Here is a 26,856-nt window from a genome sequence, read left to right as displayed (position 1 = left end):
GGCTGAATGACACATGGTGCCAATGCCGCCGCTAGCAGGAGGAGGCTGCATGGCACATGGCACCGTTGCACAGGTGAGCGGTGGCACTGGCACAATGTGCCCTGTGGCCTGCCACAAGTGGTGGCATTGGCACAATGAGGCATGTGGTGTCCTATGGCAAGTGGCGGCACTGGAGCAATATGCCATATGGTGTCCTGTTGCAAGTGATGCACCATGTGGCATCAAGCCACAAGCTGCCACAAGTGGCTGCAGAAGAAGTTGGGCAGTGGTATAACAGGTGTCAGGGCATGGGAGGCCCAGCTGTGGTGGTCCTAAGGTAAGCGGGTATGGGGCACATGGGGCAGCTCCACCCCCACCCTAGCTTGATTTTTACGTGTGCGCCTTGCCCCACCTTGAACAACCTGATGGTGGGATGAAGTGGCGGGGTCTTAATTAGAACGTATTTTGGGGATAGAGCTTACATTAGGTGCACATGTAAAAATCAAGCTAGGGCTTATTTTTGGTATAGGGCTTATTTTCAGGGAAACAAGGTATTGCACCACCAGGGCTCCATATTTCTGCTGCCCCTGAATATCTGGAAAGTCCAGAGCAAATCCTGTCAAGAATGTGGCTTGGCCTAACCATGTGACATCCAATCCATGTCTGATCTATTCCAGCTTTTTAAAACTCTTCTGCCTGGCCAAAACTGGGAGAAGATGATATTTTGACTTTAGCTATACTATATGAACTGTTATTATCAAGTTATCATGAACCAGTTAGATTACACTCCTGTGTTCAAGCAAATTGAACCCATAGCAATTCAGGCTTTAAATATAGGGTAGTCCCTGGATTAAGGATCAGTTATGTTCCTAACTCTGTCTTCAAACCAATCCTGTATATAAATTGGAACCTGTACTTATGGCCTATTGCTAGAGGTGGCAGATGGTGTTCACCTACCATGGGCCAGCAAGCCACTGAGGCCAGGTTGTGCTTTCAGAAACTACTAAAAACCATTGAAAATAGACAGCATAGCTCCAACTGTTCCCGAATAGTGAGCACAGCTTCAGCAGTTTGTCAGCTTGGCAAGGGGCACCAGCCATCATTTTTCGTAATTGGCAGTCCATTTGTATCTAGCGGTTGTTCTTAAGCTGGACATTCTTAACCTGGAGACTGCCTTTATAAGAATCACTGCTTTAATTTGACTCAGATAGGTACAGATGTGGATGGAGAGCACATTGTTCGCATATTCTTTAAGTGGCTATATTCTGCAGAGCAAAGGCAGAAATACACCATGTTATATATAAGTGGATCTAATTCTAATTACAGTATGAATAAGTTTGGTAACATCATACTTCCTTTGGAAGAGTATTATTAAATCAGCATGCTACACTCCTTTTTTTTAAACTTATAGAACATAATATATTGTACATTTCTACCAACTCTGATTATTGATTTTAACGAAAAAGATGGGTCTTTCAAGTAGCAGTGAGTAACTTCTTAGAGAATGATATCACAGTGCCATAGGGAAAATTACTGCCTACACAATTCTGATCTTTGGCGATATAGATGTATTCATGCATCTGAATATCTTTTCCAAGATCACCATGGCTATTGTACTAAGTGCTAATCTGCATTGTATTTCTTCACTGCTAGTTTCTTTACTCTTGATGGTTGATCTTAAAAGGCAGAAGCTCTCTACCAGAATTTAGTATCTTCATTGTCAGTTCTAAAACTGGTTACTGTACCTGTTCTTTTTAGTCTGGATTGTCTTTAGTCTCATTTTTTTTTCAGTGTGCTCCTAGACTTTCATTCCTCATCTTGCAGTTCATTTGCATTTACAGCTACCCCACTGCATGAGAGGAAACCATGGAGCCAGTCTAGGAAAAGGGGAATCCAGGAACAGCAGCCAATCAGAACTCAAGACTGAGAAACATGGGATGCACGTTCAAACCCCATCATAGAAAATATGGGAATTCAAATCTACTGATCTCTGTATGCCCACTGAAGAAAGCTGTCAGTGACAAAAGAAGATGCTTTCAGGACTTTATTCCACATTGTAGGTACCATAGTACACTATGGTAGAGCTTCTGCCTACTAAACAACAATAGCAGTCAAAGTGTAGGCATAGCCTTCTGACCCTCTCTAGTTGTTAGATACCTTCTTCAACTCCAGGGACCTCACTTCTGAATCCAGAACAGACCTTCTTGCCAAAACTCTCTCACAGACACATTTCAGCTAATCAGGAAAAGTGTTGTATGGATTAATAGGTCTCTGACGCCCTTCGTCTCAACATCTCTGTGACAAAGTTCCTCACTATTGTGTTTCCAGGAAGCAGGTCAGCAAGCCTCTCCACCCTTCCCCTCAGCTGAAGCTTCTTAGTTCATCCCAAGCCCCAGCAGGTCATGAGTGAAAGCAATATTATGTTCCTGCAGCCTTCTCTAACTTGCAATTTTCAGAATTCTAAACCTGGCATGAGTTGTGGAATTATTTAAAAGGCATCAGATTGGGGAAACATGTTCTGGAATGAGAGAAAGGGGAGGCAACCTTATAATTCTTTGCCAGGGCAGAAATAAACACATGAATGTTTTATGGCATTTATTGGATAGCTTCAGAGAGGAGTGGGCTGGAAGATAAAAATAGAAACTTGTGCTTTGAGAACAAACATGAATCCTTCCTAGATTTGGAAATGAAGCTCTCAGGAACTAGCATTTCAAATACAGTATTGCCCTGAGACAATGTTTACTTAGGAAACAAAACTGCCATTATTTAAATATTTTAAGTAATTTACCTGCTTATTTTAGTTCTGAATTTGGAAGTATGTGGTACAATTTTTAGGAACTTGTTTATACTGTGTTTGTACTGCCTGTCTTGGATTTAATTTATTTTGGTTGTTTAGGTAGTTTGGCAAAAAGCACTGTCCATTTTGACAAATTATTCCCACTCTTGTCATTCAGCATTTCATTTACTCAGCAACAGATATTTACAAATGAAATAGGATGTATAATGCTGAAAATTGAGTTGACAATATTTTATTTTAAAATTTTTGGAGAGGGACAAGGGTCAGGGTAGATAATATCCTTTCTGAATAAATGGGATATATTTCAATGACAGATAGGAATGCAGAAGATGATCCATATAAGATGACATAACCTATGATGGGGAATTAATTGTTACATAAATTTAGGTGAGATATGCAATATGAATAAGATAAAATTGTTGAGTGATAAATCTGAATAATGAGCATTCCAGGTGCTTTCTACAGGCAGTCTTTGATTTACGACTGCAATTGAGCCCCAAACTTCTGTTGCTAAGTTAGACAGTTGTTAAATTAGTTTTGCCCCATTTTATGACCTTTCTTGTCACATTTGTTAAGTGAATTACTGCAGCTGTTAAATTGTTAACACAGTTGTTAAGTGAATCTGGCTTCTCCATTGCATTTGCTTGTCAGAAGGTTGTAAAAGGTGGTCACCTTACCCCATGACACTGTAACCGTCATAAATATGAGTTCCTTGCCAAGCATCTGAATTTTGATCACATGACCATGGGGATGTCGCAGCAGTTGTAAGTGTGAAAAATGATCATAAGTAACTTTTTTTAGTTCCATTGTAACTTCAAATGGTCATTAAATGAACTGATGTTAGTTAAGGACTTCTTGTGTATTTCTTCTTAATCCCAATATCTATAATATGCTTTTGATAATGACATACTTTTTAGGTCAACTATAAATGTAACTGTAATTTCAACTATTCAAGCAGTTACTGTTAATATGTGACTTTGTCAACTGATATTCAGAAGTGATGGCATATTCATATTCACTCTCTATTTCCCATATATGTTTAAACACATATAGGAAGTGGGAAATGGGCGATTACCTACATATTGACCTCTGCTGGTATGCTCACAAATCTGATTCCAAGTTTTTGTATGTTCAACTGAAATATACAGGTAGTCCTCGATTTGCAATAGTTCATTTAGTGACCATTCAAAGTTACAACGGTACTGAAAAAGGATTTATGACCATTTCCCACAGTTACGACTTTTGAAGCATCCCCATGATCATTTGATCAAAATTCAGATGCTTGGCTACTGGTTCATACTTATGACTGGCGCTGTGTCCCAAGATCATATGATCTCCTTTTGTGACTTTCTAACAAGCAAAGTCAATGGGGAAGTCAGATTCACTTAACAACCTGATTGCTAACCTATCAACTGCAGTGATTCACTTAACAACTGTGGCAAGAAAATGGGGCAAGACTCACTTAACAAAAGTCTCATTTAACAACAGAAATTTTGGGGTCAATTGTGGTTGTAAATCAAGGACTACCTGTACTATATGTTGCAGAAGAAAGTTGCAACACAATCCTATATATTCACTGCGGCTTTCTTTCAGTTACTCAGTTGTAATAATGTATTGACACATTCCAGATCACTGCCGATTGTCTTGCCTTCTATGCTTTAACCCCAGACTGATCAGGAAAAAGCAACTTCAACAGCAATACATTTATAACAGGTTGAGAAGAAGTCACTAATTAGAGAACAGCATGCCATACTAAATGGACTAATCTTGTTATAAGCTTAAAGTTGCAAACCTGTTAATTACTTGCTTTGCTACACATTTGTTACCATGAACCTCAAATGTCAGTGTCTTGGAATGTTTCAGTTGGAAACCATGTTCAGAAACATATCTACACTTCAAGTATTTGGTTTGATGAACCACAGATATGCAGGCCTATCCACTGTATTTCTCAGTGCTTCATGTATAATTTATTCCCTTATCCTTGTTCCTTCCTAATGCAGGAAATCCTGAAGGAGTACCCAGAAGGAAAGAGTGGTGAGAGAATGAAGAAGCCAACTGAGCAGGAGAAGCATGAGGTGGCAGCGCGGCACTCGATTTAATGGTCTCCGGCTGATGGTCCCATGGTTGTCATCAGTCTTGGTCCTGATTCTGGGATTCTGGGGCCCGGCTACAGCTGTTGCAACACCACATGAACAGCATGCCTCAACTGCTTTCTCCAGCCAAGTACCATTGGACTGGTTGCTTACTGATCGAGGACCATTCCACCGAGCACCAGACTATGTTGACTTTATAGAGCGCTATCGGCAGGGTTTCACCACTAGATACAGGATCTACCGGTAAGCCATACAGATGAAACAAAATTTTGCACAAACCGTAAAAACCATCTAATATTTTTTATGTCAAGCTTTCATGGAATAGTGATGTAAAACAGTACAGAATATAGTATAATATTCTGTATTCTTCATTGGCATATGCCAGGCCTTTATATCTATAAGGGCCTATAGTAAGGGGAAGTGTGTGGTAGCTGCTAACTCAAGTGGCATATTTGGAACATTCATTAAAGGTGGAACAGTGGAAGCAATCAAATAAAGCCCATGGATACCAATTCAATAGGAAGATCTTCTGTAGAAGGACCACCCAAAAAACTGGAAGCCATGATCATTATATCATGCTGCCTCTCTTTATTCAGCAGCCTTTGCCAATCTGGCACTTTCAAAAGGTGTTGGAATTTAGATTCTTGGCTAGTATGAAAACTTCAGTGGACCCTGAACAGAAATTTTTCATTGACTGAGTTTGTGGGAGGAGAGCATCTTGTTGGATATTCAACTAAAGATGAAAGATGACCTATCTCATGTGGAGTATTGTAGAGAGATTATTAATCCTCTCCTGAATATTGCTTGCATTCCCATTGTATTTGTTTTGCAAGGTTTAATACACTTCATTCAAATTCAGCAGCAATTCATGGGAAGAATGGATAGAATAATAACACCATTGGCCAACCTTTTCCAACGCCTGCCTTGTCAATATTGTAGATTATAGCTTTTACTTTTCCAGCCATCCTGACTGGGGATATTGATTAACTGTAGTCCCAAAATCCAGAATAGAATGGAATTTTTCTCCTAGAATGTCTGATACTCTTTTTTAACCATTCTAAGATTATCTTGAAAGTATTTTAATTTGATATTGATGGACTTTAGTAACAGGAAGAATCAATGTAACCAAATTAAGTTAGGTGACCCAAAGCCAACAAAAGATTATTCAGTTATCTGCCTGGTAATTAATACCTATGTTGAAAAGAAATAGCATTTGTTCAACAGAAGTTAGTCATCTTCAAATCTGATTTACATTTTTGACTGACAATTGATTTCCCCCCCATGTCTGCAAAGAAACATTTCCAAACATTTAAAATAGGGGCTCCTTCCAAATCCACGTGAGTTCTTCCCTTACCACAGCAACAAAATAGGAAAAAGAAAAGATTATTATACAAATTGCACTCATGTAGGAGGCTGTTCTGTCTAAGGATAACTGCACTGACTGAAAGATAATAGGAGTTTGTCTAACATTAACATAATGCTTCTCAAATTTGGCAAGTTTAAAACCTGTAGACTTCAACTCCTAGAAGTCCCTAGTCAGCATGGGGAATTTTAAGAGTTGAAGTCCACACATCTTAAACTTGCCAAATCTGAGAGATACTGTCTTATTTGAATGACACAAGATATTCTTCTATAACAGTGGTTCTCAATCTTCCTAATGCCGCGACCCTTTAATACAGTTCCTCATGTTGTGGTGACCCCCAACCAGGGGTGGGTTCTAAATTTTTTTACTACCGGTTCTGTGGGCATGGCTTATTTTGTGGGTGTGGCTTGGAGGTCATGTGACTGGGTGGACGTGGCTAGCTGGTCATGTGACCGGGTGGCCATGGCTATGTGTATAGGGACTACTCAGAGGGCTGAAAAAAGTCATTTCTGACAGGTCCTCGCATTTTTGACTGGTCCTCACACTTATGACCATCCTCACATTTATGCCTGTGCAGCATTCTTAACAACCATATCACTCATTTCACAACTGCTTCTTTTCACCATGGTGATAAGATAGGGCAAAGAACGTAAAATGTGAGGACAGTCGTAAATTCGAGAACTGGTCAAAAGTGCGAGGACCAGTCAAAAATAACTTTTTCAGCCCTCTGAGTAGTCCATGTGCACAAAAGGACTACCCAGAGGGCTGAAAAAAGTGATTTCTGATAGGTCCTCGCACTTTTGACCGGTCTTCACACTTATGACTGATCATCATTTATGCCCATTGTAGCATTCTTAACAACCGTGTCACTCATTTCACAACTGCTTCTTTTCACCATGGTGACAAGATAGGGCAAAAACGTAAAATGTGAGGACAGTCGTAAGTTTGAGGACTGGTCAAAAGTGCAAGGACCAGTCAAAAATAACTTTTTCAGCCCTCTGAGTAGTCCATATGCATAAAAGGATACAGCAATAGAGAGGATGAAGGAAGGGAAGGGAAATTAGAGTAGGAGTGAGGGTAAGAGAGGGAGGAAGAGATGAGGAGAAGGAGAAAGGAAGAGGAAGTAGGGAGGAGAAGGGAGGGAAGAGAAAGGAAGAAGGAAAGAAAAGACAGAGGTGGTAGGTTTGAGGAGAAAGATTGCTGTACAATAAAAAAGATGAAAGGGAAGAAAACCAACCCCAAACAAATATGAAGATATTAAGATAAAGAATGAATTGTTAAACTTTAAAGAATAAAAGAGAACAAATATGAATAAATAGCAATAATTAGTAACACACATACAAACATACAACGTATTTTCTTTGAACAGAGTATTTGGCCTGTTCACAAATTTAAACAGTGTTTAGTCATTTCAATTAAATTTACAATTTCTATATTTCCTTTTTGCCATATTTATTCCTCATCTATTTTTGTAAAAAACCAATATTACCCTTCATCCTCATCTCTAATCTTAATCAAATTCAATTTTTCCCTTCTATTCTATATTATACCCCTTTGTATTGTCATCTATTTTTATATCCATCCTCACATTGGTTAATTATGTAATTATGTAATAGTTGTTGAATACAAATTCAACATTTTAATATAAATCAATTAGTTATATAACTATCTTTTTTGTATATTAATAAATATGAACATGAATATTCCAATTATTTCCATGCAATCCAATTTCTTACAAATCAATTAATTATATTTACCAATAATAATAAACCAAATAATTTCCCCCATATAGTCCTCCAAACCAGAACTTAACCATTTCTGCTTTCAACACAATATACAATTAATAGTATCTCAATTATTACAATTCCCTAGTTAAATAGAGCTTTTTTTCTTTTGTGTTTTAAAATCTTGAACCTCCTTTTTTGCCCTAAATTTCCCATTATTTGCAGTTTTGCACCTACCTTTTTTGGTGAGGAAAAAGAAAAAGAAAGATCTCTCTGCCTCATTTCATCATGTTGCAGCAAAGACCCTGCTTTACTTTCAGTTTCGTTTTTTCAGCATAGCTGGGGGAAAAAAATCTGCTGCAGAGTTTTTTGCAGCTAGCAACAGAGCCCTCCGCAAAACAGCTGAGAGCAAATCAGCTGAGAGTTGAGGCTGATCTAATCAACTTGTGCTAATTAACCTATCCTGAAGCTGAAAGGGGCTGTTTTTTCTATTTTTGCAGGCACCAGTCTACTCATTTGTTTTCTTTTAATACTGATCAGCTGTAGGGCGGCCCTTTGAAGCCCCGTGGCAAGAATTTAAACAGTTTTTTTCCCTCTAGCCATCAGCTGGGACTCAGGAGGCAGCAATAGATTGGGAGTGGGCGGGGTAAGCGAATGGCCGGCGATCCAACAGAGGCAGAGAGTGAGGGTGAGTGAAGGTGTGGGGGGGGGGCGAGAGAGGGCTTTGGCGACCCCTGTGAAATGGCCATTCGACCCCCAAAGGGTTCGCGACCCCCAGGTTGAGAACCGCTGTTCTATAAGATCAGAGGCTATCTACTTCAAGGGGTTACTGTATCATGAAATTTTGCATGCATACACATTAAGCTTTCTTCATATTCCATACTTTGAGAACCATTGCTACAAAAGGCAAAAGGGGACAATATTACAAATTTAAAAAAAGAAGCAAAATGCATTTTTGCAGAACTTGTTTAACCCATAATATCAATGGTGCTTGCTAATACTAAATTGATGTAAGTAAGAAGCTTTTGGAATCTAGCTTGATTTTTATAAGCCAATATTAAGGGACTCATTTGAATAGTTAGAACATGCAATTTAACTATAAAACAATGTAGTAGATAGTTCAATAACCTTGTGAAAGCAAATGAGGAAAGCCTATTCTATGCGGCAGGATCACTGCTTGTGTTGTATTATTTTTAGTATGTTGTGGTTATTTGTATGTTTGCTCACTGGCTTTCTAACTTTGGCAAGCTGCAACATAGCTGTCAGGCATTGAATTAGATTGGAAAAACAACCATTTAAAATTGTCAATTCCTTGGCTTTCTCAAAATCATCTCTCTCCAAGAAGAGTTCTTAAAGTTAACTCATTACTTCTGTGCTACACATACTGTATCATTAGGCATGGTTAGGAATTGCTAGTCCTGTGTTATGCTTTAGATTTAATTCCAAAAAGGTGTTTCAAAAGGTAGGATTGGTATGTAATTCCTTAAAGCAACTGAGTTTTTCTTCAGAAAAAAAAAAACACCTGTAACATCTTTTAGTTGCATAGCTCTATTAACTAACAAAGTGGGTCCCCCCCACACTTTGTTAGCATTTCCACCCAGCCCTTAAAGTGCATTGAGAGTAGAAAAAATGATTCAAATGCAGATTGATATGTGAACGTTTCTGCTTGCCAAATCTTCGTGGGAAGAGAAAAACTGTTTAAGCTAATTACAATATTATGTACAGTATAGAAATAAACGGCTGAACTAAAGCTGCACGTGACATCAGTCAAGTCAGAATTAGTTACCTAATTTGCATGGACTGGACTTTTGAGAAGTGCTTCCAGGGACAAGCAAAGCATCCAGAGGGGTTTGCAGGAAAGGCAAGCTGGAGCTAGTTACCTTTTTCTTCCTAGCAGTCTAGCTCCCCTTAAACAACTAATTGTCCTTGCTTCTCCATTCCTAGTCTGGGAATACTTCACTAAATAATCAGATATTTCTAACCCATGTTGGTAACCTCTAGCCTAGACTTCATATGGCACCTGATTCCTGTTTTTGTGAGCCCACTCAGTCTGCAGCAATAAATTATGATAGTTCAGTTCTGCATAGTTTCTTGCTATTTTGAGATACAAGATAAGTGTAATATAAATACAAGCGAGGCATAAGAGAATTAAAAAAGTAAAGGACAAATGAAAACAACACAACACTCATATTCCTTCTCTCTCTAATCTGGAGAAAATAGCCCCCCAAATTTTTGTCCTGCCATGTGTTTGACACGGCCTAATGCAATCTCATTGCTCCATTCACTGCAGCTCTCACTTGATACCCCCCATCCGCTTGTGTGCTCCTTGGGCTACCAAAAGTTTGCTCCACTCTGTGGTAAATTAATACATAAGTGGAACTAAACTACAGATAGAGAAAATTGGCTGACAGTTCTCCTTTCCTTAATGTTTTTTCTAAAATTCCTCTCTTTCCCTCTTGCTTCCTCAAGCTGAGAGTGCAGGTAACTAATAATGAATAGAGCATGTTGTTTTGCTCTGATGATTTATTTAAAAGGAGGCAATATGAACTGCACTGAATGTGTTTGAGAGGGAGAGAGACATATAATATTTCAGCTTGAAAACATAATACATACTATTGATGATGTTTATAGTCACGATATGCATAATGTTTATGGACAGAAAGGTTGACTACTTGCAATTAAATCCAGTGTTAGAGAATTATAAATAATATTTTTTCTTGTGTATAAAACAGTTAAATACAAGACTACAGAGGGGTCTGGTAAATGTTATCTCCCAGTGGCCCTGGTGTAGCAGCTGATGAAGAACTCTAGGTCAGATACAGAGCACCAGAGATATGATCCAGTTCATGTTATTACCAATTAGGAAGCAAGATGAAGAAAATCTATACTGTATGATAACCCTGGAGGGTTACTAGGATAGCTTTATAATGGATCAGACAAATAAAGGAAGATAATCCATACTACAAGCCATGAAAGCTTTGTATGAGAACTACCATATTCGAAACAAAATACCTTTGCATGTCAGTTGTTTCCATTGTCCTCAGGGTCTGGTTCCTGTTAGCATTTGATTGGCTGTTTTGGGAACATAACCCTTAATCAGATCAAACTTTTGGTTTTCCAAGTAGACAGTTTAATATTTTTATGACAGCAACTGCCTGTCAGAGTAAACAACAGATGGAGCAGTGTCCTGACTTGTTTTAAGGCAGTTCCTTGTGTTCCATATATATATATAATATATATTCAACGCAGTAACAAAATCAGTATTCTAAATTAGATACAATCAAAACATTAGCAAATCACAGTAAAGCTGTAAGCAGAACCAATGTCAGCTTTGCCAGAATCCTGCATCATGCCTTCAGAATGTGGATTAGCTATATAAGAAACTTTCCAGTTTATTTTGTTTATAGCTGATTTCTTGTAAACATAGAGACAAAATTCCAATCTAAAAGATACAACATGGCTATAATTGGTTACTTGCGACTGGAACAGAAAAAGAGAAACTGAAGCAAAAAACTTGTTTTACTTGCAATAATTGTATGGCACTCATTTCTAAAGGCTCTGAGTGGCTAACAATCTGAAACACCATTGAAAAAGTTTTTAAAACCTGAAGTTTTATAGGCACTCATAAAAAATTGTTTTTAGATTTCTTTTTCAATACCTATGTCTTTGGAGAGTTACCAAACGTTTCTGTGACTATAGAGATCTTGCTCTTTTGTTTGCAATGACAGAAGAACTACTAATAGGTTTTCTAGTACTGAGCTGTGTCATTTCAAAGATCAATTACATGGTTTATTCCAATGCTTGTCAAAGAGAGGAAAGCTCTGTTCAGAAACTGAGATTTCTGCTATTAGTTGGGACACAACTTTTGGTTCCCTATATAATCCCATCAGTGGTGGGTTTCTACTGGTTCACTTCAGTTCAAGCAAACCGGTAATGGCGGTGGCAGGAGGCTCTGCCCACCCACCCGGACATCATCATGGACGCTCTGTGCATGCGCAGAAGCGCCATGAGCGAGCAAAGCGAGCATGCGCACACATGCGTTCCAAATTCCGAACCTGTAGCAAAGGTAAGTGGAACCCACTATTGAATCCCATTCTCTCCATTGTGCACTCCCTATTGGTTAATTATCACACTATTCCCATGGACTCCTATTTGGAAATTATTAAATTAATCAACCAATTAAAATATGGGAAAATCCAGATAGTGACTTAGTTCTATTTGAGTTAAAGAAGGCAAATGCTGATGGTCGAGCCCTAGTTTGGCTTGCCTTTCACTAGACTCTGCTGGAAGCTACTATTGGAAGAAATATCCACCTGGTCCAGTTCCAAGCCAGGAGAAAGGCACTGGAAATAAAATGGAGGCAGGAGGCTGATTGGAAAGAAAGGTTCCCTTTACTGATGAAGCAGAACTACCAACCACATGTGATTCTTTGTTTAATATCTATTTGAAATTGTAGCAGCCATAACTAAAAGGGAATTTTAACACACACACCCAAACTCAAAGACACATTTTGCATCATTGACAATGAATCAATCTTTTCTCTTTCTCAGATCAATCTAAGAAGTCTCTAGGGCTTGATGGACCATCATAGGGAGGAAAGGCTACAACAATTTATTCCAAAATTAAAAATTATGGTATTTTCAAGGGTACTGGAGTGCCATAAATTCCACTGGCGTGGAGTGATAACAAAAGGCACACTTCTGCCTTTAAATAGTGGAGTCTTGTATTCCAGAGGCCTATATTAAAGGTGTCTCTGATAAAGGGAATAGTGCTGCCAAGGCAATATTGAGCCTTTGGTAGATGCCGTCTGGTTCCCTTGTATCTGTTTAAAGCTGAACTTGTGTTACAGATGCTTTACCGCTCTCTGTCTCTAGGAGTTCAAAGGTGTTATATTTACAAACTGTTTGATGATAGCAATAGCACTTAGACTTATATACAACTTCACAGTGCTTTACAGCCCTCTCTAAGCAGTTTACAGAGTCAGCATATTGCCCCCAACAATCTGGGTCTTCATTTTACTGACCTCAGATGGATGGAAGGCTGAGTCAACCTTGAGCCTGGTAAGATTTGATCTGCCAAACTGCTAGCAGTTGGTGATCAGGAGCAGTAGCCTGCAGTACTGCACTCGAACCACTGCACCACCACGGCTCTAATGATGGTTTTTGCATGCTCTCTTTCCAGCAATCCTATATTGTGCCTCAAGTGATCCGATCCATGCTGAATCAGGAATGGTTCCTCTTTAGGGTCTCCATCCCACCTCCACCTACCCCAATTTGCTGCCTGTATTTCTGATTAAAGTTCTTTATCAGCAATTGTTCATTATTATTGCATTCTGACAACTCTTCTTGATAAAAAGTCATGGACAAGCTGCATTTCTGCTGCCTTTAGGTCTAGAGAGAAAGACAGAGTAGAAATCCACCAGTGACTTTTTGATGCAGATGCATTTGGGGGCTACTGACAGGTTCTGGATTGGAGTCTGCTTGTATCATAGACATTTTGCCTGGTTTGCTTCAACATCTTCCCTACAGCAATATTGGAGGATAGGTACAGGACAATCCCTTTTAGACTGACAGTTGTCCTTATGATTCAAGTGAGCATGAAACCCTTGTCCATATTTTCTTCCACCACACAACTTGTACAGATCTTTGTACAACTGCATACTGGCTATCCTTTTAATGCTCCTTTCCAGGAAAAATTAATCTTACTTTGAGAAATATTTATTTATCCATTCATTACATTTTGATATCACCTATGTCACCTAAGTAACTCTAGGCAGCATACAATGAAAACATGACTGAAAATATAAAAAACATAAATAAGAACAAAGTGAAAAACAGAATTAAAAGATAAAGTTACAGTATTAATAGTTTAAAAGTTTAAAGGGTGGAGAGAACACACTCATTACATCAACCATCCCCAGGGTTGACACACACACACACACCCATGACAGAATTGGTAGAACCAAATCTTAATAATCTTTCTGAAGGCCAAAAAAGTGGTGATCTGCCTCTCCTTTGGGGGGGGGAAGAATGTTTGAAAGAGTGGGGGCAATGACAGAAAAGGCTCTTCCTGGATCCTGTCAGGCAAAATTCTTTAAGGATCCACACCATGCAGTCCAAGTACTGACTGGGTAAGACAGGATGAAAAATCCCTTTTGAAGGATCAGAACTCAACTGTTATGAATAGCTGCGTTGGCTCCCAGTGGTCTTCCGGGTGTGCTTCAAGGTGTTGGTTACCACCTTTAAAGCGCTCCATGGCACAGGGCCTGGGTACTTACGGGACCGCCTTCTGCCACCAATAGCCTCCCACTGGCCAGTACGCTCCCACAGAGAGGGACTCCTCAGGGTGCCATCAGCCAGGCAATGTCGGCTGGCGACCCCCAGGGGGAGGGCCTTCTCTGTGGCAGCACCTGCCCTCTGGAACGACCTGCCCCCGGAGATACGTAGGATATCAGATCTCCGTGCTTTTCGCCATGCCCTCAAAACTTTTTTATTTCACCAAGCTGGGCTGGCGTAAACCCCCCCCCTTAGATATTTTAATTGCAACAGATTTTAGTTGGGATGTTTTAAATCTGGGCCAAAATTTGTTTAATTTTTTAATAATTTTAAATTTTGTATTGATGTTTTTTATTCTTGGCTGTTCACCACCCTGAGTCCAGCAGGAGAAGGGCGGTATAGAAATTTAATAAAATTAATTAATTAATTAATTAATTAATAGAGTGGCTATTAACTTTGTTAGTTACTATCTCAATGTGAAGGAAAATACTGTTTTACCTGTGATATTTTAATACCAATTCTCTTTTACTCTCTAGCTTTATCAACTTTTTTGTGTTTTTAGGCTTTCAAATATATTTTTATCTTTCTATCACATTTGCATTTTATTTATTTATTTATTTATTTATTTATTTATTTATTTATTTATTTTATATTGCTGCCTATTCACCCATGGCGACTCAAGGCAGCTTACAGAATATAAAACCACATTTAAAACAAGAAAACTAATAAAAAGAAACAAATAAATTAATATAGTATAATATAATAAAATAACCCCCACTCTCCACCCCGTGCCCTGCCCCAGCAGGTCACATGAGCCATTTAATGGACTCCATCCCACTCTGGGTTCCCCAGCTGGCAGAACCAGGTCTTCAGCGCCTTTCAGAAGAGTATTAGAGTGGGGGCCATTCTATAATCTCTAGTCCCTTAGATAATCTGGTCCCAAGCTATGAAGGGCTTTAAAGGTGACAACCAGCACCTTGAATTGCACCCAGAAGCAAATCAGCAGCCAGTGCAGCTCTCACAGGAGAAGTGATACATGTGCCCACTAGGGTCTGCACAAAACCATGTGGGCTGCTGCACTTTGTACCAACTGGAGCTTCCAGATGCTCTTCAAGGGCAGCCCCATGTAGACCGCATTGCAATAGTCAAGACGGGAAGTGACTAGGGCATGAGTGACTGTGAGTAGGGATTGTTGGTCCAGGAAAGGGCATAACTGGCGCATAACCCGCAGTCGCGCAAAGACCCTCCTGGCCACAACCACCACCTGCTCTTCGAGCAGGAGTTGTGAGTCTAGGAGAACCCCCAGATTACGCACAGGTTCTGTTTGGGGTAGTGCCACCCCATCCAACACCAAAGATGGCAATTTTCCTCACAGCCATCATCATTACTTCTATTTGTGGGACACTTCCCCAAATTTTAAAAAAATGCACAATAGAGCTGGTGTCCTGGCACTGTACACACATGAATGAGAAGAAGAATCTGGCAACATAATATATAAAGTGATTCTACTAAACAGTGTTATGAATGCTGGTCTGTGACAATAATAAGAATTGATTGATTGATTGATTGGTTGGTTGATTGGTTGATTGATTGAACAGTGTTATGAAGTTGTAATATGAAACAATGTGAAAGCAGTCTTGCTGGATCAAACTAAAAAATTATCTAGCCTGCAAAACTAATGTGATGCAAAGGAATATGGCTGGAGTTTATGAAAGATGCTTCATGTACAGTTTTATTATTTCATGGCAATTCATATTCAAGATTTATTGGTGCTATACATATGTTGCAAATCTGTACATTTCATATGTCTATAAAGCATAAAGATGTGTTGCACTTGTGCAGTGCAGCCCATTCAGAAACAATTTTCCAGAGACTGACCTACAAACTAAGATTATAAAATAAAAATAAGCTCATTTTTATAGAATCTTCTCAGGACTAAAAATCTATTCACATAGATTAGATATATTATTCAGCAATATCTGTGGATAAAGCAAGGATCATCCCTTGGGGCAGGTGGAGTTGGAAAAATTTTCTGGGCTTTTAAATATGCAGGCAGAAAGGATAACAGCTTTAACAAGAATTTTAAAAGTAGTAGCTAAGAAGTTGGCACATACAGAGCTCTGTATTACTCACTCAAGGTATAGAAAGCTGATGCTCCTGAGGAAATGAAGCCTTTTTCAACCCTAAATGCTATCTTTAAGAAAGCCAGAGCCAATAAACAAAATAAAGATTACAAGGGGAGAAAAAAAATGTACTATTCTTTGAAGGCAGTTAAAATGATTGCTCTGGGTATCTGGAAAAACTGGGTGCTGTCTGCCAAGAATAGCTATTTATGAGTCTGACTTTGCCATGGCTTCACTGAGGAAAAAAGATGGCAGAAAATATATGGCCCTTAGAATGGAAACTAAAAAAGGTTGTGCTTAATTAGGCACAATGAAACATTTTAATTGTAGGAGGTTTTCCAAAATCAATCCTTTTCCATTTAAAAATTAACAATACCTTCTGGCATGAGTTTATCAAATGCATGAAGCGTTAACCTGAATTACAGGTATATGTATAGATGGCTGTTATTGTAAGCTTTGAGGGAAACTAATTTTTTTTTAAAAAAAGTTTTTTTTATTTTATAAACAAACAAACAATACATAATCAATCATTCAATATATCTTCTAAATACATCTTTTGTGTCTTCTTTTTACTCTTCCAATATTTATCATATCTTAACATTATCATTTCCTTTGTTATGACATTTCCCCCACATTTCTTACTTCTCTATTAATACATTTATCTATCTTTTAATTTTATTAAAAATTAAACAACAATTTTATCCCCACACAACCGTCAACCCCCCTCCCCACCCCCCCACCCCGACTTCCTAGAGCAAAAACAGGGTATAACATTAAACAAGCATAAACTAAAATATACTAACTTACTACAAGATTCAAAACTCCCTCACACTCTTTAATTCCTCTTTTAAAAGTTATTCATCAGCCTCCCCTTTTAAAATTCTAATTTAAACTTTTTAAAACTTTCTTTAAAGCATATCTTTTTAGAAAAAAAAAAGAAAGAAAAATATTATTTTAGGTTAAACCTTTTAAAATCTCTTAATACCTCAATAAAACATTCTTCAAAATATGTTTCAAAACTTTTTTTTTAAAAGGCTATCCATTCAATTTTAAATTAACCATTTTAATACTTCAGTAAGTTTTAAAAAACACTTCAATAAAACATTCTTCATAGTATAACCTTAAAGATACTATTAATCCATTGGGTTAAATTATTTCTAACTCTTGAGTTCATTCTTCAAAATATCAATTTCAAAACTTTCAGAAAGCTATTAACTTTAAAGTTAACCATTTTAATACCTCGATAACTTTTAAAAAGCTATCCATTTTTAGTTAAACATTTTTACTTAAACTTAAAAAATACTAATTTCAGTAAGCTTTCCATATTTATTATCAAGATCTGCCCCAAAAGAAATTAATCTTCCATTCTTCCTTTCTTTCTATATTTTTTCCAGTCCTTCTTCTTCAATAATACTTTCTTCTTCAGCATTGCTCCTCCCCCTGCTTTTATTTTCGAAAATTTTTGAATATGGATTTGAGGCTGATGTATCTTTGGAATTCGTTCTCTTCTTAAAATTATCTCCTTTAATTTGAAACCTCCATTTCGACTCTTCCTGCTTCTATAATCAGTCACTTCATTCCTTAAAGATTGATTCTGTCTGTAAAGCCAAAGATTGTCACGGTAAAGTTTATCAGTCTGCAGGAAAGAGTCTATTTGCTGCTTTTCAATTAGTTGCATAGAAGCCTCTGCCAAAACCTCTGTTTCCAGTGTGCTAACTTCCATCTTAATCCTGACAGCTTCTTTTCCCTCCTCCAAAGTCACATTAGCTTGGTTAATTTCTTTCTCCTTTCTGGCCAGCAAATCATGCTCTGCCAGCATCCAGGGTTGAAGTTTCTCTTAATCCTTAAAATTGCATTGCTGGTGTGGTCGCAACCCCTTGTTCTGCATAAAGCAGACTCGTCCCGGATCTGGAGCACTGAAGGGCTTTCAGGGAGCTCTCACCCTGCAAACCCCAGGCTTAAAAAAAACCTGGGGGTCTAGGGGAGCTCTACCCAGACCCTTCTGCTTTTCTCTCCCCCTTTTTCCCTGGGGAAAAGTTTTGAGCTGCTAGACAGCTGATTTTCGCTGTTCTAGCGGCAAAATGAATCGCGGGGCTGAAGCTCCTAAAGGAGCGTCCATCGGGGAACGCGGAGCCACCGGAAGTCGAGGGAAACTGTAAATTTTGAAGGCAGCTGCTGGTGCTCAGGATTATGCTGGGGATTACACCATTTAGTCCACTGGGGTGTGGCTTTCTCTTTGTCTGCGTCTTTAGGTTTGAAAATTGGTTTTTAAAGCAAAGAAAATTTTAACAGTAAATAAATAGACAATTGGTTGAACTGGCTTAGACTCAGTACAGTAGTTTGTCTGGGAAGAGGCATAGAAAGGCTTAGATTACAGTTGCTGTGTCATACTAAATCCAAATAGAACTGGCTATCTAGCTCACAAGTCTGTTATTAATAATGTTATCCATCCTGAGGTTGTTGCTTTGAAGTTCCTGTTTCAGCCATCTCCTCCAGGCCAAATATTGCTGCCTTTTGCTGTCAGTTTTGATGCCAGTGACTGTGTGCAGGGATGGTAAAAACAACAATCAAAATGGTGGTTGAATTGTCATTACCACCATACCAGCAGATGCCTCTCGTGTAACTCTTACTTCAAGGCTGGGTGCAGCTTGTTCTCTGGTTAGGCAGCCATGGTAGTTGGCTGAGGGTTTGGTAGTGAGGGTTTAAGGGGTGGAGCTATATCACTTTCACCTTACCTTGCCTAAAATAATTGGTGGAATTCAGATGTGGTAGAATAGAGGTAAGACTCAAGAACTGCTGTATAGTCAGCTTCTGGGCATAGAAAATGGAGTGAGGATGGGGAGAAGAGAGAATCACCTTGCAACCAGTTTGGACTGGGAATTGTTCCAGGTTGGATCTCTCAATAATGGAGAGGAGTTAGTGATATACTTATTTCCCCAGCTAGTGTGCCCTGCATATCTGTGATGGAAAAATGCCGTTCTCTGGTACAAGCCAGGATTCCCGGTTCAGATGTCATGAGGAGCAGTTTCCTAGTTCAATATGAAGTGAATGTGAGCGGGGTGTGTTCATCATCGCATCGTTTGTTCTTTTTAGTAAACACAGCCATCCTGTTCTTCTGTGCTGGGCTCTGCCTCTTTCCCGTGAGGTAAGACTCATTACCCTGAAGGTGTCTGAATGGATTGTAGTATGAATACAGTTCCATGCAGTGGATAGAAAAGAGGCCAAACATGCCCTGATACTTCTTTTTTTGCAGCTTCCCAATGGACATTTATTTATTTCTTGTCAGATCAATCTGCTTCTCCCCTCTCATTTTTTTCTGTAGATTGATGTGATTTGGCATCATTTACTGATTTTTAGCTAGTGGGAACAAAGATGGAAGTAGACACGATGAACAAATTTAAGCCAGGGAGATTTTACTTAACTTGACTTACGACCACAACTGAGCACAAAATTTCTGCAAAAGCAAGACAGTTAAGTCAGTTTTGCCACATTTTACAACCTTTCTTGCCACAGTTGTTAAGTGAATCACTGCAGTGCTTAAGTTAGTAACATGATTGCTAAGTGAATCTGGCTTCCCCATTGACTTTGCTTGTCAGAAGGTCACCCCAGGACATGCAACTGTCATAAATCTGAACCAGTGGCCAAGTGTCCAATTTTGATCATGTGACCATGGGGATGGCGCAATGAGTATGAAGAATGATCTTAAATCACTTTTTTCCAGTGTGCTGTTGTAACTTTGAACAGTCACTAAACAAATAGTTGTAAATCAAGGATTACCTGTATTTTCTTATAAGCTATGTAGTTCTAATAGTGCTTTCTGCGTAATAGTTGGTATGATCAATGATTAACAAAAATTAAAAATAACAAAATCAAATCAAATAGATGAGATAAAATAACAGGCTAACAAAGATAAACTAACACAAAAAAATGTGTCTTATATGAATATAATGGTGCATTAATTACCTGTGCAAGTGTAAATATAAAATATTACAAACTATGAAGTAAAATATATGCCATCTAAAATATGTGAACCCTAAAGTAATAAGTAAAACAGAAGCAATTACTTCTGCAACCCATTATGCTTTATCTTTATTGCGGCAACATCAAATTTGGCAACTGCACAAGTGATAAATGGTTTCAAATCTTCTAAAAGGTGTTTCACATAGAAATTGTCTGGTCTTGTGGAAATTACATATTAGGGACAGAAGATAAGCAGACCTGATATCCCTGAAGAGTTTACAATGTAGTAATACATGTGAAATGGTTTTGATCTCCTTGTCGCCACATTGGCAGGTATGCTCGGTTAATGGGGTTTTGGAGTATCTGCCTTGTAGCAGGGCAGATGGTAAGATGTTGTGACTGGCTTTGCAAAATGTTTTTCTCAGCTTGGAAAAGTTAGATTTTGAAGATAGCTTGTTAGTTCCCAAGTGCCCTTATTCATCCAATTTGTGCTATGTCGGGGCAGCAATTAACTTTAGTCTTATATTCTGTTTCTCTTATTCTTTGAGTGAACAGTTGTTTGACTTGTCACATCCTAAAGAAATTAGTAATGGTACAAAAAGTCCATATAATGCCTGTTCTGCTCTATGGCCTGTTTCCAGGAAAAAGAAAAATAGTCTATTAAAACTAAGGGGGTCGGTCTGAATTGGATTTTTACCCAGTAGTTTATCATCCTCCTCCAAGCCCTTACCTGAATTGCAGGCATTCCTGCCTCAAGCCTTAACTGGGTACTTGCTGATCCTTTGGGCTCAGCAAGGATTGATCTCAAAAATTTTGTTTGCATTGTTTCCAGTGCATCCTTCTTTGCATAAATTCCTACTTGGGCCCGGTATAGGATATGTACCAGTGGTTTAGCCTGAAAAAAGTTAATATTACAGGAATTAATTGTATTAAGCACTTAATAGCACTTCTACACATAAGAGCTAGCTGCAATATGTGATACTGGCACACATTCAAGGTGCCTTTTTAGAGTGAAAAACTACCCCCAGATATTTAAATGAAGTCGCTTCCTCTAATTTGGGCTCCTCTCTCTCCAGAATTGAGAGAGCAAATTCTCTCAATTCTGAGCAAATTTTAGATTCATCAAAATTAAAAACCAGGGGATTTTGGCTGTAGTACCAAAATATTGCTGCTATTGGTCTTTTTAGCCCTATAAGTTTTAATTGTGAAATTATGGTACCATTGTCAGCATAGAGTGGATTCTGTGCCCTGCTAGTTTAGATGCATGGAAATGTGGATTATGACAAAGGTCCACCAATGAATTTATGTATAAACTGAAAAGAGAGGGGGCAAGAATATTCCTCTCTCACTCTCACTTTCTGAACACTTACTATGCCAGAGAGAAATGCTTGGAAATTGAATCTCACTCTTACCTACAATTTCTGTATCAGAAAGAGGAGGCACCTATTAGTAGTTGAATGGGGTTCCCCGCCCCCCCCCAAAAAAGAGCATTCCTGGAAATAAATTCAAAGGCATGTTTAAAATCTAGAAAGGGAGGGAGGATTTCTTTGTGCAAGACAGTAGAACTCCAGAATCTGGCCTGCTGTTGCTCTTCCTCCTCTGAATCCTGCCTGGTCATCTTGGATTATGGCCTCTATCTCTATCCAGTCTTGGAACTAGTGCTTTATAATGTTAGCCACACTCAAAAGGCTGATAGCACGGATCATTTTTATTGTCCTTTTAAAAAAACAATAAATTGGGATTATTATTGCCAACCCCCAATCTTTTGAAACATAACCAGTCTGATCTATGAATGTAAATAGGGATGCTAAGCAGAGGTGCCCAGCAGCTGGGATTCTTTTTAATTATTTCAGGCAAAACACAATCAACACCTGGTGCCTCGTTCATTTTAAGGGATTCAATCAGTCAGATTATCCCTCACATGGAGACAGGAGGCCAATTCTGAATCTGATCCAGGTCGATCTCACTCTCATTTAGGTTACTAGCAGGATCCATGTATAACCCTCTGAAATACTCCTCCCAGGGTTGAATTGGCACTTGACTGAGGAGATTTCCTAATCCTCTGGTAGTTTGTCAGAAGAGGGAAGAATCCTTCTTCCTGATTGATTGCATGTTTCTGTCAGGTACCTTCATTGCCCATCTTTTTTTTTGTTCTAGGAGGGCTTTATATTGTGCCTTTAAATTTCATAGGGAAAGTAATTGGTCTTCAGAAGAAAAATGTTTCTTCTTTCTGTACATTTAATGATATGATCTTTTCAGTTGTTCACAGTCTTGATAAGAACATTTTTTTAATGTTTTACACCCCAGTTAATGGAGTGTTGCTTTGTTTCTTTGATCAAAGCAGATTTCAGGTTAAAAATCAACACATCATACAAATCAGTATGATTTTTGAGACTTCATGTCTAACAGGCATGCACATATTTCTAGCAGATGCTTTTGCATTACCTTCATTCCATTTAATTTGTATCTCTGTGTTGTTGATTTCCAGGATTGAGGTATGGACTGCTTCTGTTTTTACTGATTCTCAGAGGGGCATCATAGTTAGTAGTGGGGGATGGTGATAACTCTCTAATCATGAATCTATGCCCATGCACTATAGGACATTTAGGAGATCATGCAATAAGATCCAGTAATCAATTATTTTCTTCCTGCCTCCCCCCTCCCCCCCCAATTCTGCTGGATGATTCCCATCTTGGAAACCATCAAGTATACACAGCTCTAAACATTTGGTTATCTGCCTAACACATAATCCTACCCAATTAGATTTTAAATTCTTAAATTCTCTAGTGTATAGGGATCTCTCTAGTGTGTCCTCCTCATAAAAAGTCATAAATTGATGCAATAGTCAATTTCTCACTTTAATGAGTATTATCAAAGCCCATCTAATTATTCCTGGAAGACTTGTGTATATATTCTCTACCATTATAAGTTCTCTAACAGGAAAGACTTAGGTTGGGAAAAGACAGGCATGAAACAAGCAATGTCACTGCAAGGCAATGCCTACAAGTACAGCATCCTTTGCACCAGAACCAGAGCTTTACTCTTATTATTCTTATTCTCTGAGGCTCTCGGGAGAGCTGATTTCCTGCTTGATAAGGGGAGGACAGGAAGGGTAGTGATTCCCCCTTCACCTGCCTACATATTCTCCCTTTCCTCTGTGGGCCACAACTTCTCCTGAGGCAGCACTGTGACGGAGATGGGGGGGGGAATGGGGGAGGCAGAGACCACACTGGGACTATGCTTGCCTCAGTCTTTCCAGTCTAATCCTTTGTGGGTTCTCTGAGAGAGTGCATGTAAGAGTAGGCAACCAATCCCACGACATGCTAATTTAAAAATTGGAAAAAACATTGGATAGGGCAAGATGGTTTGTGAACTTTTTAACAGAGCAATGTTTGTTATTTTTATACAATTAGATTTCTCTCTCTTTCCTCCGGTGAGATTTTCACAGTGGTAGGATAACGACTCAACATGGTAAAGGTCAACTTTGGCATGCATTTTCTTTTGATGCCAGCATTTCCATGTTTGAACCTAAGAACTGATGTATGAAGGAAACCCACATGCAGGGTATGAAGGCAGCTGCTGGTACTCAGAATTATGCTGTGGTTTTCACCGCATACTCTAGATATTTAGGTTTGTACTTTAAATTATATGTACTATCCTGAAGGGCTTTTATAAGAAAGTCATGGATTAACATTGTAGTAAATAAAAAGATAAGTAGGTGGATTGACTTTGATTCAAAATTCAGGAATCTTCAAGGCAGGTTAAGGTGGGGAAAACTGCTGCAGACTTTGATACAGAATTCTGTAGAAAGGAGGAGAATTAGGTCACATCTGAAAAGTCCTGGAAAAGTGGTTAGGTCAGCTTTAGGGATTCTAGTGTTGTCAAGGAAACAGTAGATTCAGCCTGCAACCTTAATTCATTTAAGAACTCTGGATTGGGGTCTGGTGTGCATAAACTCATGCAGGCATCTTTTGGAGTGGTCTGTCTGATAGATCTTAGGTGAAAGTGGATGTGAACATCCAAAGGCACTTGTTGTACACAAAGATGATTAGGGGACTGGAGGCTAAAACATATGAAGAACAGTTGCAGGAACTGGGTATGTCTAGTTTAATGAAGAGAAGGACTAGGGGAGACATGATAGCAGTGTTTCAATATCTCAGGGGCTGCCACAAAGAAGAGGGAGTCAAGCTATTCTTCAAAGCACCTGAGGGCAGAACAAGAAGCAATGGGTAGAAACTAATCAAGGAGAGAAGCAATTTAGAACTAAGGAGAAATTTCCTGACAGTTAGAACAATTAATAAGTGGAACAACTTACCTGCAGAAGTTGTGAATGCTCCAACACTGGAAAATTATAAGATGTTGGATAACCATTTGTCTGAAGTGGTGTAGGATTTCCTGCCTGGGCAGGGGGTTGATTAGAAGACCTCCAAGGTCCCTTCCAATTATTCTATTCTATTCTATTCTATTCTATTCTATTCTATTCTATTCTATTCTATTCTATTCTATTCTATTCCTGATTTAACCGCTACACCACACTGGCTCACTTGTATTCCTTTCTAACAAGTGGCTAATTGCCCAAACAAACTTAATTTTGCTAATGACACTTGACTATATGATAGAATTATAGTCAACATATGGTTTTAGATGATGTTGCTTATAAGCCATCTAGGAATACAGTCAGTTTCCTATATGGATGTTTTCGCCCAAATTATACCTTTCTACATAATAGTTGTAATCTTATTTTACACCTGTGGTTTTCTGAGATTTCAAAATGATTTAGACATATTCCAAAACAGAGCTAAATACCATCACCAGGTACAAATACCCATAATTTTAAGTTTGCACTAGGGGTTATTCCTCGCTGAACTTTTCATGCATTCTCATGTAAGGTGAAAGGTTGGCTGTAGCTAATCTTTATAGCAGGGGAGAAATGCTACTGGTTCGCTCTGGTTTGGGCAAACCGGTAGTGATAAAAACTACCATTTTGAGTGAACTGGTAGTAAAAAAATGCTTTAAAAAGTAAAAAAAAAAAAGGTTCCGACGATCACAGCTGTGCTGCGCAATCGTCAGAACCTTTTTTTTAAGCATTTTTTTACTACCGGTTTGGTCGAATAGGTAGTAAAAAAATGCTTTAAAAAGTTTTTTTAAAGTTGGCCACTCCCACCCAGTCACATGACCCCCACCAAGCCACGCCCACAGAACCGGTAGCAAAAAAATTTGCATTTCACCTCTGCTTTATAGGGCTGGTTTAGTCCATAACACCATATTCAAATTAGCCGACTAATCTGCGAACATCAACTCCATCAACTAATCAAGATGTAACAACACAGGCAACCAACCAGCAACAAAGTTCACAGCAACAAAGCCAGCACCCCACACCTCTCCACCAGTATTTATAGAGAGACGGCAGCTCCGATCACGCTTTGTTCGCACAGGCACAAAGCCGAAGGCACCAGCCTGAAGATGACCTCATCGAAACGTCGCCAAGATACTCTCAATCTTACACGGGAAAAGACCCAAATACGCCAAGACTTGCATACCTCTACCTGTGAAAATCTACAGTGAAATCACAATTCACTAGTTTCTGGGCTTTTTTTTCTTTTTCTGGCAGGCAGCAGACCCTTTGCTGCCCATTGGGAGACAAAGATAGATCTATTTCAGCCTTATAAGGCCTCATCAGTTAGCCACACCCTCATCTCATGTATCCTCCCTGTAAAGGTACAATATTTGTTTTTCTTTCTTTTTCGTAGGTTTTGGGTGTATGTCTCTTTAGCCAGGTTCTACCTACGTAAACAAATATATATATTTGTTTTCTGAGGTTTTCACGGGTAGTTGTATGTAGGTCTTTGGTTATTCGGGTGTTCTCCTGCGTAAAATTCGAAGTGTCTTGGCGACGTTTTGATGAAGTCTCATTTGTCAAAACAAATATATAATATATATATATATGTAGGTCTTTGGTTATTTGGGCTTTCTCCTGTGTAAAATTGGAAGTGTCTTGGCGATGTTTCGACGAACTCTCATTCGTCATCTTCAGGCTGGTGTTTTCGGCTTTGTGCTTCTAGGAGCAATGTGAGATCGCAGCTGTTTCTTCCTTTTAACTGCTAGTGGGGGTGTGAACTGATTGGGTAGGAGCTTGGCTGTGTTCTGATTGGGTGGAGGTGTGTTCTGATTGGTTGGGGGTTTGGCTGTGCTCTGATTGGATGGGGGGTTGGCTGTGCTCTGATTGGATGGGGGTGTGTTCTGTTTAGGTGGGAGCTTGGTTGTGCTCGTGTTAGTCTGAGTTGCAGGGGGATTTGAGCTGGTGAGTTGCATTGCTGTTTCTTGGCTTTGCGTTCTTGGTTGTGCCAAATCTTCATGGTGGGTGTCAGTTTGCTTCATGAATGGATTGGAGGGATTTAAAGTGAAGAAACAGCTGTGATCTCACATTGCACCTAGAAGCACAAAGCCGAAAACACCAACCTGAAGATGACGAATGAGACTTCGTCGAAATGTTGCCAAGACACTTCCAATTTTACGCGGGAGAAAACCCGAATAACCAAACA

General features: G+C 38.9%; 1 protein-coding gene and 1 long non-coding RNA gene across 3 annotated transcripts in view; one reads left to right on the top strand and one right to left on the bottom strand.

Moving 5' to 3' along the window:
- BRINP2 (BMP/retinoic acid inducible neural specific 2) overlaps positions 1-26,856 on the top strand; it is a 146,431-nt gene that overhangs the window by 69,455 nt on the left and 50,120 nt on the right. For both annotated transcript variants that reach the window (XM_034409734.3, XM_034409735.3), the window contains exon 2: positions 4,777-5,112. In XM_034409734.3, the coding sequence (XP_034265625.1) occupies positions 4,847-5,112 (266 nt within the window). In that variant the 5' untranslated portion in view covers positions 4,777-4,846. The remainder of the gene's footprint in view (positions 1-4,776; positions 5,113-26,856) is intronic.
- LOC117661176 (uncharacterized) overlaps positions 18,358-26,856 on the bottom strand; it is a 185,367-nt gene continuing 176,868 nt past the window's right edge. The window contains exon 4 of the long non-coding RNA XR_015733201.1: positions 18,358-19,711. This is a non-coding gene — a long non-coding RNA (uncharacterized LOC117661176). The remainder of the gene's footprint in view (positions 19,712-26,856) is intronic.

This window comes from Pantherophis guttatus, chromosome 3, assembly GCF_059756535.1.
Source record: "Pantherophis guttatus breed Tessera chromosome 3, ASM5975653v1, whole genome shotgun sequence".
Classification (NCBI taxonomy): Eukaryota; Metazoa; Chordata; class Lepidosauria; order Squamata; family Colubridae; genus Pantherophis; species Pantherophis guttatus.
This window is presented reverse-complemented; position numbering and strand designations above follow the sequence as displayed.